The sequence below is a fragment of the Columba livia genome, chromosome 1, assembly GCF_036013475.1.
Source record: "Columba livia isolate bColLiv1 breed racing homer chromosome 1, bColLiv1.pat.W.v2, whole genome shotgun sequence".
Classification (NCBI taxonomy): Eukaryota; Metazoa; Chordata; class Aves; order Columbiformes; family Columbidae; genus Columba; species Columba livia.
The window spans coordinates 169685394-169699168 of NC_088602.1; the positions used below are offsets into that span (position 1 = coordinate 169685394).

Consider the following 13775-nt stretch of genomic DNA (forward strand, 5'->3'; position numbering starts at 1 on the left):
ATGACTTGGATGAGGGACTAGAGTGCACTGTCAGCAAGTTTGCTGATGACACCAAGCTGGGAGGGGTGGCTGACACACCAGAAGGCTGTGCTGCCATCCAGCGGGACCTGGACAGGCTGGAGAGTTGGGCGGGGAAAAATTTAATGAAATTTAACAATGGCAAATGTAGAGTTTTACACGTAGGCAGGAACAAACTCAGGTTCCAGTATAAGTTGGGCAACGACCTGTTAGAGAGCAGCGTAGGGGAAAGGGACCTGGGGGTCCTGGTGGACAACAGGATGACCATGAGCCAGCACTGTGCCCTTGTGGCCAGGAAGGCCAATGGCATCCCGGGGTGTATTAGAAGGGGGGTGGTTAGTAGATCGAGAGAGGTTCTCCTTCCCCTCTACTCCGCCCTGGTGAGACCACATCTGGAATATTGTGTCCAGTTCTGGGCCCCTCAGTTCCAGAAGGACAGGGAACTGCTGGAGAGAGTCCAGCGCAGGGCAACAAAGATGATGAAGGGAGTGGAGCATCTCCCTTATGAGGAAAGGCTGAGGGAGCTGGGTCTCTTTAGCTTGGAGAAGAGGAGACTGAGGGGTGATCTCATTAATGTTTATAAATATGTAAAGGGTGAGCATCACGAGGATGGAGCCAGGCTCTTCTCAGTGGCAAACAATGGTACGACAAGGAGCAGTGGGTACAAACTGGAACACAGGAGGTTCCATTTACATTTGAGAAGAAACTTCTTCTCAGTGAGGGTGACAGAGCACTGGAACAGGCTGCCCAGGGGGGTTGTGGAGTCTCCTGCTCTGGAGACATTCAAAACCCGCCTGGACACACTCCTGTGTAACCTCATCTAGGCGTTCCTACTCCGGCAGGGGGATTGAACTAGATGATCTTTCGAGGTCTCTTCCAATTCCTAACATCCTGTGATTCTGCTGCTTATCACACGCCCCTTGTTGCCAGACAGCGGCATCTCCCCAGCAGAGCGGGGGGGCAGTGACCGCTGCGACCACCCCCCTCATTACCATAGAGGAGCCTCCGCGCGGGCGAGAAAAGAGGAGGCGGAATCATAGAGATGGAGCCGGCGCGCTGGAGATTCTACTTCCGGAGCGCCGTTCGGCAGTCGCGCCTTACGGCAGCGCGCCACTCGGTTCAAGATGGCGGCGGGGCCGCGGCGGGGAGCGCGGGGCTCGTAGAGGCCGCTGCGGCGGGAGGAGTCGGGACGGCCCGGCCGGGCGGAGGGTGAGAGCAGCGCGGCGGGACCGGGCTGGGAGGAGAGGAGAGGAGGAGAGGGCAGTTTGCACCGCCGCCTGTTCTTCTTCCCTCCGCCGAGGGAGGAGGGGAGGCTTTTGGGTGCCTCATGGGAGACTTTCTGCATCGTTCCCCAGTGGCCAAAAAATACCATAAATTTAGATTTTAGTTCCCACCCCCCTTTCTCCTTCGGTTGTATAGTTGAAGCTCTTTGCTTTGTGTCCTAAAAGGATTTGGAATCGAGGTTTCAGGAGTTTACTCTTTTTTTCCCCTTAAAATAGTAGAAATCTGGAAAACGCGGGGTGCAGATGTAACTCCTGCCTCTGGCTGGTGGGCGTCCCACCTGAGGAAATGATGGTGTCTTGCAAAAGTAAAAAATAAATCGGTGCAATGTTATGTTGTTGATAATCAGAAATCATGAGGTGCTTTTGCAGGCAGCAGGACAGTTGTGAGCATAACCTGCTGGCAGGACCCGTGGGCAGAGCTCTCTAGTTTTTTACTACTTAGCGCATTGAATGTGGTCAGTCATAGAAGCTTGGAACCCTTTCTGTGAGGCCATGAAGCACTAAGCGAGATGCTGTGCTTAAACTTCTTTTTAAGGGGTAGGGGGAGGGATATAATTTAGTGGTTTGAAAGGGGCATTTTCTGTAACTAGGGAAGGAAGATGCACATGATGACTGCGGTGGGTCTGCAGAGAATTTCAGAGTGAACTCGTGAATCCTTTCATTCTGGTTGTAATCTATTTGGATGAGTGTGGTGACTACAAATCTGTACCCCATCAGCTCCCAAGTTTCGGAGGGTGTTTTAGATTCTGGGATTGAATCCATTGTGTGGTTATTTTTTTTCCTTCCCCCTCCCTGCAGCCTCTCGTGGTGGTTTGACAGACAAGTTGGAGCAGAGGTGGAAGGAGATTAGATCTGTGAGAGAGGCAATAGCCCTGGCTATAGTTTGGACACTTCGGTAGTCTGTAAGTTGAAGATATATCTAAAGACAGGAAATAATTGTTTCCCAAATAACCTTTTCTTCTCTGGTCATCATAACACAGCTTGAAATAACACTGATGGAGGTAGAGAGCATAAGGACGGGTATAGCAGTGGCCTGTGGGGAGGAGAAGCCGACACAGATGCGTGTGCAGAACGCTTGCTGATGGGTACAGTGAGTGCAGGGGAAAGAGATCAAGGGCAGCTTAAACGTTTGAGGAGAGGAAGAAATTTGTGGGAACATTTGAAATAGAGAGGAATAGACAGGTAAAAATTTAAGAGCACTTGTGAAAGTAAGTGAAAAGCTAGAAGAACTCTGGTAGGCTCAGAAAAACAGAATGCGTGTCTCTTCCCCCCCTGCGCCCCTCTGTAGTATAAGCAAAATCTTCTTGTTTTGAATCTTGGGGTGAATAATGAACTAGTTGATTTGTTTAAAGTGGGTGCATAGTAAAGTAGTAGTAAGTAGGCACTTAAATAGTAGTACTTAGTTAAAGTAGGGTGATGATGTAGATATCTGAGGACCATGCAAGTATTTGAGGTTTTTGACAGAGCAAGCTGCTGATTTAGAGAGGAGGAATAAGCATACTCAAGGTGCTCATGCATAGAACCTGAAACTATGTCATCTTTTCCAGGTCTCTCCCTCTTTTTAAGTTTTGTTTTGAGGCGGAAGGAAAGAAGTCAAAATGGGGCGGAGATCTACATCATCCACCAAGAGTGGGAAGTTCATGAATCCCACGGATCAGGCCCGTAAGTAACTGTAAAGCTTAGCAGGTGGGAATGGGGGTTACAGGGAAGCAGATAAAAAGCTTTCTCTGAAGATAAAATCCTCACTTGTGGGGAAACTCAGTTCTGATTCACCCTGAAAAATATTATCTCAGGTTTGGCTGGTGTAAAAACTTCCTGAGAAGGCTACTTGCTTTCATGCTGCTGCTTCTCTTCAGTATTTACCTCTTGTTTTTTACTGTAGGTACCAGTGTTCACGGGTCTTTGTACTTAGGTGTTGGCTAGACTGCAAATTCATCTGTCTGAGCCTGGAATCTGAGGAACATGTCAAATTTTGCAAGTGGTTTAGTTAGATGAGGGAGTCTTCTAACTGTGTTTTTTCTATTGGTAACATGCCAGATGTTATCAATGCAAAGCAGATAAGGGAAATCCAGACTTCCATTGTGAATATGCTTTATTTCAGATGCGTGTTCAAAGCCTGCATATTTTTAGAGTGTGCTGTTTGCTGTTGGATCTATTTCAGCTTCTGTGCAGAAATCCTTACATGACCGCACATATCAGTATGACTTTTGCTGCCTATTGTTCCTTTCTATATAGGAACATTTCTGCCTCTGGAGATGTGAATACTACTGTATCTCCTTTTCTTTCTGTGTGATACACATGAAATAGAAATCTACTTCATGCTGTCTTTCACTGGGAAGACAAGTTTAAGTGCTACAGTCTTTGTAAACAGTGAACTGTTGAGAAACAGCACTAATCTTGATGAAGGAAAGGTTTTTCATGAATTTGACTGTCTCTTTCAAGTTATTTTCTCTTTCTCTCACCTCTCTAGGGAAGGAAGCTCGGAAGAGGGAGCTGAAGAAGGTAAATAAAGAGATCAGGAATGTTTACTTGGCGTTCCCTGCACTATGTATCATGTTTGTGATTGTAATGGGCCACAGCCAATGAACAGACTACAGATATTTTGGTTAATATCCTGAGATTCACTTTGGAAAATACTGTCCAAACAAGTCGTTCAGGAAAACACAGACAGATTTTTTTTTTTTTTTGTTGAGCAACCGTATCTTATAATCTGGTATTTTTTAACTTGTGACAATTGCAGCTTTTTGAAACGTTATTGTAAGTACTTGGGAATTAAAAAAAAACCACACCCCACCCTTCCCCCAAAACAAACAAGCAAGCAAGCACAAAACTGAAACAAACAAGCAAATAACAAAAATACCCAAACCAAACAAACCATAAATAAATGACCCAAAACTTAAATACATTTTAGCATGTTTTGCTATATGTCTTTTGTCAGTTGGTTTATCTTGTTGATTATATGTTTTAATTGGAGTGAACGAATTACAGAAGCATTTGTAAATAGCAAGATAGTGGAATTAAAATTCCCAGAAGTCTTAATTACTGTTGTTGCTGCTGTGTGCCATGGTTAATATTTGCAGGGCATTTTGAAGTATGTTTTCTTTCTGCAGACTGAGAATATTGAGGGGGGGTGTATTTGGTACAAAGGTTCTGTCTCTTTCTCCTGTGACACTTTTCTGACCTCCTTGATCTCTGGTTGTCTTAGAACAAAAAGCAACGAATGATGGTACGAGCAGCTGTATTAAAGATGAAAGATCCAAAGCAGATTATCCGGGACATGGAAAAATTGGATGAGATGGGTAAGTGAGAGTTACCAGGTGTTGGACTTTGGCAGTGGTTTATGTAGATGCATAACACAGTATTAAGGGATGACTGGGAGACTAAAATATAGTAACCTTTTGTTTTTCCTGTTAGAAGGGGAGATTCTATGAGTAATTGGGGGTTGATTATGATTGATGTGCTATCAAATAGTACTCTTTTTTTGTCAAGAAGATGGCTGCTATGAAGACTTAGTAGTGTGTGCGATAGTGACTTGGAGTTGAAGGAGGTGATTGTCATAAGGCTGAAGACTTCCTGGAAATAGGGATTGGAAGTTGTCTGCTTTGAAGTTGTTTCATTCCTCACAGTTGTGGACTAGAGTAACTTAAGAATTTTGGGGTTGTTTTTTTGCTGTCTTGGATTAGAATTTAACCCAGTACAGCAGCCACAACTTAATGAAAAAGTGCTAAAGGATAAACGCAAAAAGCTCCGTGAAACTTTTGAGCGCATCTTGCGGCTCTATGAGAAGGAGAATCCTGACATCTATAAAGAACTGCGCAAGCTGGAAGTGGAGTACGAGCAGAAGAGATCACAACTCAGCCAGTATTTTGATGCTGTCAAGGTAATGCTTGCTGTAGTTCAGGCTTGTATCTGTGGTAGTGTATACTCTTTGCGCATTAGGTTTAACAGTTATGAAGGAAGGGAACTTTATAAGACACCCATTATGTGCCCCATATTAAGTACTTATATTAATTTTCATAGTATCTCCACTTATAGCATTTCAGTGAGGACAGCATGGGCGTTGTCAGGTCTGCATTTGTCTCCAATATAGTGATTTCATTCAACAAGAAATTACAGGGGAAAGGGAAATCTATGCTGCAGATTGACAATATCAATATTTGTTTTCTGTTTTAGAGTGAACTTGTGAGTGTGCAGGTGAAATTTCTGTGAATTTCTGCTAAATCTGTTGCTGGAAATAATGAGAATCCTTTGGCATTCCTTTAAAGAACTTTGTTTGACATTCTTCCCTACCATACTGAAGAACATAATGTTGCCCAAGTGCAAGTATCTTCAAGATATGTTTTTCTTTAGAATATGCACCAGGTTGTGATTTGTGCCTTCTGGATGCTTAAAAAAATACAGGCATACTTGTCTGTAGCCCCTTTGCTTTAGGGACTGGAGGTCTAGAGGGAGATGGAAACCTGACTGGGTTTTGACTGAAATGCTAAAGCCTTTCATGGGTGCACTGCATCTGCTTTGTTTTGTGTTGAAAGCTTTTACTGTTGACTTTTTCCCAAATGTCTCTCATGAAGTGCTGCAAGATAACGTGCCCTAAGAACAGACACCTTTGGCAAGTGATGGCAGGTCCTGTGTGTTCTGTACTTTGAAAGGTAATGAGGTTGTGCAGTAGCTTCTCTGGGAGTAATCCATTCTCTCTTTTTCTTTTCTTTATTTTTTATTTCTTCCCCAGAATGCTCAGCATGTTGAAGTGGAAAGTATCCCCTTACCAGATATGCCACACGCTCCCTCCAACATCCTCATACAGGACATTCCCCTTCCAGGGGCCCAACCACCTTCTATCCTCAAGAAGACATCAGCCTATGGGTAAGTGGAAAAAGAAACTTGGAGGGGAAGTGAAAAAGGAGCGCTCTTACTTGGAAGGAACGAGGGGCAGAAGCAGAGGTGATATTGTCTAGTGGAAATTGGGAATTCTGTGAGTGAATTATACTTTCTTTTAACCAAAGCCCTTTTAAATATTTTCCTTCTATTACAGTTTTTTCTTTAAATTTTTTTGAGTAATATACTGTCTTCTAGCATTTGTCTTTCTGCATATGAGTAAAACTTAAAGCCCTGCCACTTTGAACAAAAATTCCCCTTAAATTGCCATATGTGTTCTTTTGTCTTGCTGGTATATCCAGTTTAAGCTCCTGGTTTCCTTGTTTGTCAAGTTTCTTTTCCTAATACTAGTTCATTCTATTTCTTTCTGAATAGCCTTCTGTTTTTACCAGCTTTGTGGTTACCTCATTCTGCTTCTGTGGTGGAATTCAATCTTCAGTTGCCTTCTGAAAAGCTTGCTTTTGTCTGACCTTCAGCAATCATGTCTTTGTATGAGGTTGTAACCTTTTTGGGACAAATCTATATTTTATAAATGTTTGTGTTTCTTTTTAGAAGGCTGCTGAGAGAAGGCTACAGAAGTGTGTGTTTGCTTTCATTTGTGTTTGCTCCTACATTTCTCATTTCCTTTCTTGTATCCAGACCACCAGTTCGGTCCATGCTTCCTCCTCCTGGGCTTGGTGTTCCACGTTTGCCTCCAGGCAGGAAGCCCCCTGGACCTCCTCCAGGGCCACCTCCACCTCAGGTCCTACAGATGTATGGCCGTAAAGTGGGCTTCACTTTGGAGATGGCTCCTCGAAGACGAGAAGAGGAGATTTCTTACGGTTCTGAAGCAGGTAGGGACTTTCCTGTTACTGTCTGGGGTTTTCCTTGACCTCTCTCTGTCAATATGGGTGTTAATACTATCTGAAGGACTCTTCTTGAGTGATTGTACCTCTGAGGTGATTCTACCTGTTGTTGTTTTTTTTTTGTTGGTTTTTTTTTTTTTTTATGTTGCAGAGGTTGAATATTTTTCTGTGTAGTCTTAACAAGGCTGAAACACTACATATTATCTCTTAAAAAACAAAACAAAATTAAAAACAAAAATAAAGGGGAAAAAACCTTTATCTGAGAAATCTTCCATTTAAAACAAACCAGCAAAAACTAACAAAACAAAAAAAAAAAAACCCAGTCCCCCCAAAATCCAAACCAAGTTTGGGTATAGATTTGGTAGGAGAACCTGTGTTGTAGGAAAATAGTCTCTATCCAGCGCCTACCTACGACCTTTTTTTTCAACCTGGGTCCTCTTTTTTAACACAGTTACTGTATCATCCCCAGAAACCTTTTTGAATGGGTAGATCAGCTCTATTGCATACCAGAAAGCACTGAAGTATTTCAGTGGTGGTCAATTGCTGAATATAAGTGAACTAATGAGTTGCAGATAGGATTTACCTTCACTTGTTTGCTGTGCAAATTAACTAGCTGGTTAATAGGAAGTCTTATAAATAAGCTCTCCAAAACATTGTTTAAGGATGTGTGCTAAACAGTAAAGGGTTGACAACGTGTCCATGCTGTTGCTAGGGGGATCTTTCCAACTGTAGACATAGAAAATGTTCTGCCTTTCACACTAGTATATCTGGAGTTTATGCATTTCCTAATACTTTGTTTCCTGCAGGACAGCGAGGGCACGATGATGATATGTCCAGTACCAGTGAAGATGAGGATATGGATCAAGACAAGCATGACGAGAGTAGTGATGACAGTGACAGCGATAGGTCAGATGCAGACAGTGAAAGCGAGGACTTCCTGCATCGTGATAATGACAAGGAGAGGGAAGGTGTTGAAGAAAAGAAATCCGGTATGATGGGAAATTATAGTTTGGGGGTTGATTTTTCAAAAGAGAAACACTACTTAACAGAGTTCGTGTCTTATCCTGGCTGAGGCAGGGGGGAGGTAAATTGTTTAGCCAGCTAACTGTTCTAACTAACAGCAGAAGAATTTCTGTAAGTCAGTGAATCAGAAGGAATCTATCTAAAAGTGAAGCATCTTTTCAGATGGACATGTGTTCTTAACAGCTGAGTTAGCTTAATAAGCTTGCAAGCCATTTTTCACCTGAAACATTGAATTGCCAAGGTATCCTACAAAAATTAACCCTCAGTGTAAAATATACTCATTCTTCAGTGACTTAAACAACACTTCTAAGAGAACTGAATTTCATACTGCTAATGCTTTTGGATAATAGTTTCTTTCTTGATTGCTCAGCAGAGACCAATTGATAGTCAACACTGGCTTAGCAAAAGTTCAGATAATCAGTGACATCAATGTTAACTCTTACGTAATGAGCATCATTACCTTCGAATGATACATTATCCATAGCAGGTAGAAGACTTACAGACTGGTTTTTATTATTTTCTTCCCACCTCCTGGCCACCCTTGCCTATGCTTTGGTTTCTTCAGGTCATAGTGTACGGTTTGCAGACATGCCTGCTGGGAAGTCACGAAAAAAGAAAAAGAACATGAAAGAACTGACTCCACTCCAGGCCATGATGTTACGAATGGCAGGTCAGTGAGACAGATATATCAGGTATGCCATTAGGCTTCCAGTTGAAGTTTCTCTGGTAAGCTTACTTTGCAGAGTTTTTCTTTAATGGAGTAGATATTTTACTGTCATAATGTAAGGTCTGCTAGGAGTATCAGCTGTGGTTAGGCGTTTGTTGTTTTACCTTTTAACGTTATTTTCAGTCTAGTAATGTGTGTGTTTTGCAAAGCAGAGTTGAAGTTTCAGTAGCATTTTACAAGTTTTTTTGATGTACTGGGATTTTTTCCTCTGAATTTTATCTTGCTTAACTTTTAAGCAATTGCTCAAATGAAATGTGAACCTCTTAGTGCAACAAAAGGTGAGATTGTCTTTGGGCTCAGCCTGTAACCTGTAAGAGTTAATGCTCCCTAAAAACGTCCTTTTGCAGAAACAACCCATAGAGTGAATATTTTGGGTTTTTTTGTTTTAGAAAGACACCTCAGCACCTTTTAGAGGTGCTAGTGTTTCTGGAGATGGGGATTATGTTTATTTTAGGTCTAAATAAAATCCGTTCTATTTTAATTAAAAAACAGTTTCTCCCCCACACCCTTCAAAGGATCGTAGGAAGTTATTTCATGTTCCTTCCCCTCTCCTTTTGCACACCCTTTCCCCTTCTCAAGCTCCCACAAACCGTACGTCAAATAGCTGGAATTTGGATTGGGTAGAAGTTTCAGTTCCCACAGGAACACATAGCTCTTGGTAGCAGAGCTATCCAGAACTGTGACTTTTTTTGTGTTTTTTTTTTTTCTGATTTTCTGTTTAATAACAAAATGTGGTCAGTTTAATTTCCTTTGAAGTGAAGTTTATCTTTCTTTTTTATTTTGTATGCTTAGGTTTTTCTGTGATGTTCACAGATATTACCTGTGGACTGATTTTTGTAAGTGTGTCTCCATTTCCAGGTCAGGAAATTCCAGAAGAAGGGAGAGAAGTGGAGGAATATTCAGAAGAAGAGGAGGAGGAGGAAGATGACTCGGAGTCTGAAGAGACATCACAGCAGCAACAGCAGCAACAACAACTCAGTGAGGAAGCTCTTGCAGAGACGGGGTCATCTACTGCGACCTCCCAGACACAACAGCAGCAACAGTCCTCACAGTCAGTTCCTTCAACTCAGATACAGGCACCTCCTATGCCTGGGCCACCTCCACTAGGACCACCTCCGGCCCCTCCACTGAGGCCCCCAGGCCCACCCACTGGCCTTCCTCCCGGCCCTCCACCAGGTGAATACTCAATTTGCTTAGGCTTGAAGGATGTGGGCTGTTGGTACTGCAGACAGTTTATCAGTTTGGGAGTTGTGAAGCTAAAGAATGTGTTGCAGATGAGGTGCAGGAGCTTAGTGTTATACTTGCTGAGACCTGTCTGATCTCTTCTGTGGTTGGTCTGTTGTTGCTGTACTGCACTTTTGAGGCATCAGGCACCTGTAGCTGTTGTCAGCCTGATGGCCATTTGGTCATTGGCACTGACCAGCAGTGGGGCCAGTGTTGGAGTATGAAGAATGAGAAGGCCTGGTGCCATATGCCTCTCCAGCATGCTGGTGTGTCGTGTTGTTTTTTTTGTTTTGTTTTTTCTTCTCTCGTGTTCTTCCCTTCACACCTTGTCCTGAACAAGACATGCTAAAGAGGTTTGGGAGCCTCTGCTGAGGTACAGGATTTGGCTTTTTTTTTAACAAGCTACAGTGCTTCTGCTGTTCCACCACCTGAATGTATTTTAGTCTTGTTAGGGCAGAAAACTATCCTCAGATGAAATAAGTACTAAGTTGAATTTATGACAATATTAGACTGCATGGAGACTATTAGCAATGGGGCCGGTCAATAACTTTTTTTTATAGTGTATGTTATTTTTGAGGGCAAACACTTGAATTTTTTTATTTAGAGGAAGACAGCAATTTATTTTCTCTAAATTAGCAGTGTTATCATATAGTTGAACTGGGTAACAGTAACAAGCTGCTTTGTAATTTTAAGAGTGTATAAATCTGTCTCTTGGGTTCTTAACATTGCAAAAGTCAATAGTTGGACTACAGTGAGGAGCAGTATATACTATAATTTTAATGTATTTTATTCTATATGGGTACATTAACAACGTGATTTTTTTTTTTCCATGGGGGGTGGGGGGAGAGTTAAGTTGTTTCCATTGTCTTCCCCACAGTTTTATTTCTGATATCCCCTAGAGGGTGAACCTCAAACCTCAAAACAGCTACTTTCAATAGAGCAAAACAACCCTTCAGGCAAGAAGGGCAATCAGATGCCAGAGTGAAAAATTCTTTCACTTGTAGCTGTTTAAATTCTAACCATCTCAGTTCAGTGGCTGTTCTTTACTATTGTTTCATTACATGGGGAAGATCCCTTTTCACACATGAGAGAACATACTTGACTATTATGAAGAAACTTTTCTCTGAGTCTAAAAACTGCTGCCTATCTTGGAGACTTATTTTTTTTAGAAGACCTGTTTAGTGCGGTGGCTGGTTAGCATTAGAACAGCTTTCAAATTCCTGTTGAAGATTTTTAGTTTTAGGTGATGGAATAGTTTTGGGTTTTCTTAACTGTGAACTAAATTTCTTGTCATTTCTGTGCATGCTTTTAGGAGCTCCTCCGTTCCTGAGACCTCCTGGTTTACCAGGACTGCGTGGGCCTTTACCTCGACTTCTGCCACCAGGCCCTCCACCTGGGCGACCACCTGGCCCTCCCCCAGGCCCCCCGCCAGGTCTGCCCCCAGGTCCTCCTCCACGTGGGCCGCCTCCTCGCCTGCCCCCTCCTGCCCCACCAGGTAAAGTGTTCTGGTTGCCTCAGTGCCAAGATTCTCCCTGCTTGATTTTCAGTTTCTGCTTGTGGTGACCAAGACAGGAGTATAAGCGGTTACTAGCTTGTCTTTGTTCCTGTCAGTGTGGCTGTATTGTGCTGTATCTTTTTCTTCGTAATAACAAGTAATTCCATACTACTGTGTGTAGTTTGGCAGCAAGAAATTTGTCCTCAAAGAGGGAATTTTAGATTATGAACTCCTGCTGGACTATTCCTGAATAACCTCAGGGTGCTGTAGTGGTGCTCCACTTAATGAGTTGGACATAGGGCCATTTATTTTTTCTGCTTGACCAAACATTTCTGATGACTGGAATTCCAATGGGATGGATCATCAAGAAACTGTTTTCAGATTATAACTTCAAAATTCGAAAGGGAGCAATAAACAGGCACATGTAGCTTTCAAAGTCTGAGGATCAGCAGCATTTTCAACCCAGAATTTGGTGCAAGGTTCAAAACTTTTTCTTTTTTTTTTTTTTTTCCTCCAAAGACAGTGCTACTGTATCTTGTTGGGTTTGTTTTTCCTTCTTGGCTTTCTGAGCCTGTGCATCTTTTTTGATTGAAGATTTTAAGACTCCCAGGTGTGGAGTCAGCTCATGCTTGCTTTTCTTCTCACAGGTATCCCTCCTCCTCGCCCAGGCATGTTACGGCCACCTCTGGTGCCTCCATTAGGACCTGCCCCACCTGGCCTCTTCCCACCAGCTCCTATTCCAAATCCCGGGGTGCTGAGTGCCCCACCCAGTTTGATTCAGCGCCCCAAGGCGGATGACACCAGTGCGGCCACCATTGAGAAGAAAGCTACGGCCACCATCAGTGCCAAGCCGCAGATCACTAACCCCAAGGCAGAGATCACTCGCTTTGTGCCCACTGCCTTGCGAGTGCGCCGGGAGAATAAAGGGGCTTCTGCTGCCTCCCAGAGAAAACAGGATGATGAGCCTGCTCTCCCATTAACCAAAGCTGCCCCTAAGGCTGGATCGTCTGCCCCTATCTCTGTACAGACAAAGGATGACGTGTATGAAGCTTTCATGAAGGAAATGGAAGGTCTCCTGTGACCTCTCATAGTCCTAGTCAGCTTTCCTGCTCCTCTGAACACAGATCAGACCACCATGGAGGGCAGAGAAGGAAAAGTCCTCCTGCAAGCAATGAAAGAGCTCGCAGAACAGGGAATTGTTCCCTACCCACAGGTTAACTTGCCAGTGTGCTCTGAATAGAGACCGCTGCAGATGAGGTTTGGCTGGGGACCTCCTTTCAGAGCTAGCATGTCCACTTGTGGAAGGAAGTTACAGTCGAGAAGGTGATGCTGCTTCCCTTGAGTCCTTCCCCTTCCTTGGAGGGAGATAATGGTGCTCTGGGGAGGGGGATGTGGGAATGGGGGGTGACTGTGCTCTGCCTGTATCTTTGCACATCTGGAATGCTCTGGTGAGGGTAGTGGAACAGGTTTCTAAGGAGCCAGAAAAGTGTTAGCAGCATTTCATACACATATGGTTGTCCAGTTATTTTCTGTACTGTTCTTTTCTGTAAATATTTTATAATCTGGATTTTTAGTTGCAGTGAGATTATCAATCGTCTTTCTTCCAGGGTAGTCAGGGAGGTAATTTGTTGCGTATATTGTACACTGGAATTTTGCATCCTGTCCCCTTTATGGTCATCTTAATGGCTTTTCATCGGCAGGGGAAACTTCATTTTGTCTTGTGAAAGACAATAAACGTTCAGTGTATCAAAATACTGGTTTCCTTGTGATTTGTCCAAAACGAGCCTGCGGATGGAAAAGGGGGAGGTTCTTTGGCCTTGGGGGAAGAGACAGGCATTCTGAACCTCAGAAAACAAAAGCAATAGCTACATTATAAATAATACATTCTTCTAAACTAAAATTCAGCTAAAAGTCTGATTTCAAATTCTATAACTTAATGCCTTTAAGGTGCAAATACTTTTGAAACTTTGACATTTCCATCTTTAAAAATAATTATTTTTCTATGTGGGCAGAAGTATTCCTTTACCTTCATTTAGTATGCTGACAGCCAAATATACCAATAACCCTTACCACATGCAAGAAGCAGATCTTTATTCTCATTTGAAATGAACTACAGAATCTCCTGGAATCTCGTAGACAAATCAGTTTTAAGACCAGTGAGATCAGTTGTGTTGGTAATGTCTCTCCCAAATGAGCTGCTCCTTCAGAGAGAGAAAAAATATTTCAAAAATGCAAAGTTTTGTCTGGAACGCTGAATTTGAGCACAGGGCCTAATATTAGTAGTT

At 42.9% G+C, this 13775-nt stretch overlaps 1 protein-coding gene across 1 annotated transcript; it reads left to right on the forward strand.

Moving 5' to 3' along the window:
• Positions 1-1075: 1075 nt before the first annotated feature.
• Positions 1076-13242, forward strand: WBP11 (WW domain binding protein 11). The gene is made up of 12 exons (XM_005515069.4): positions 1076-1227; positions 2849-2963; positions 3772-3803; positions 4507-4600; positions 4985-5181; positions 6031-6164; positions 6816-7009; positions 7828-8010; positions 8610-8714; positions 9630-9947; positions 11308-11490; positions 12138-13242. The coding sequence occupies exons 2-12, from the start codon at positions 2900-2902 to the stop codon at positions 12569-12571; spliced, it is 1938 nt and encodes a 645-aa protein (XP_005515126.2). The 5' UTR covers positions 1076-1227; positions 2849-2899; the 3' UTR covers positions 12572-13242.
• The last annotated feature ends 533 nt before the right edge of the window (positions 13243-13775 follow it).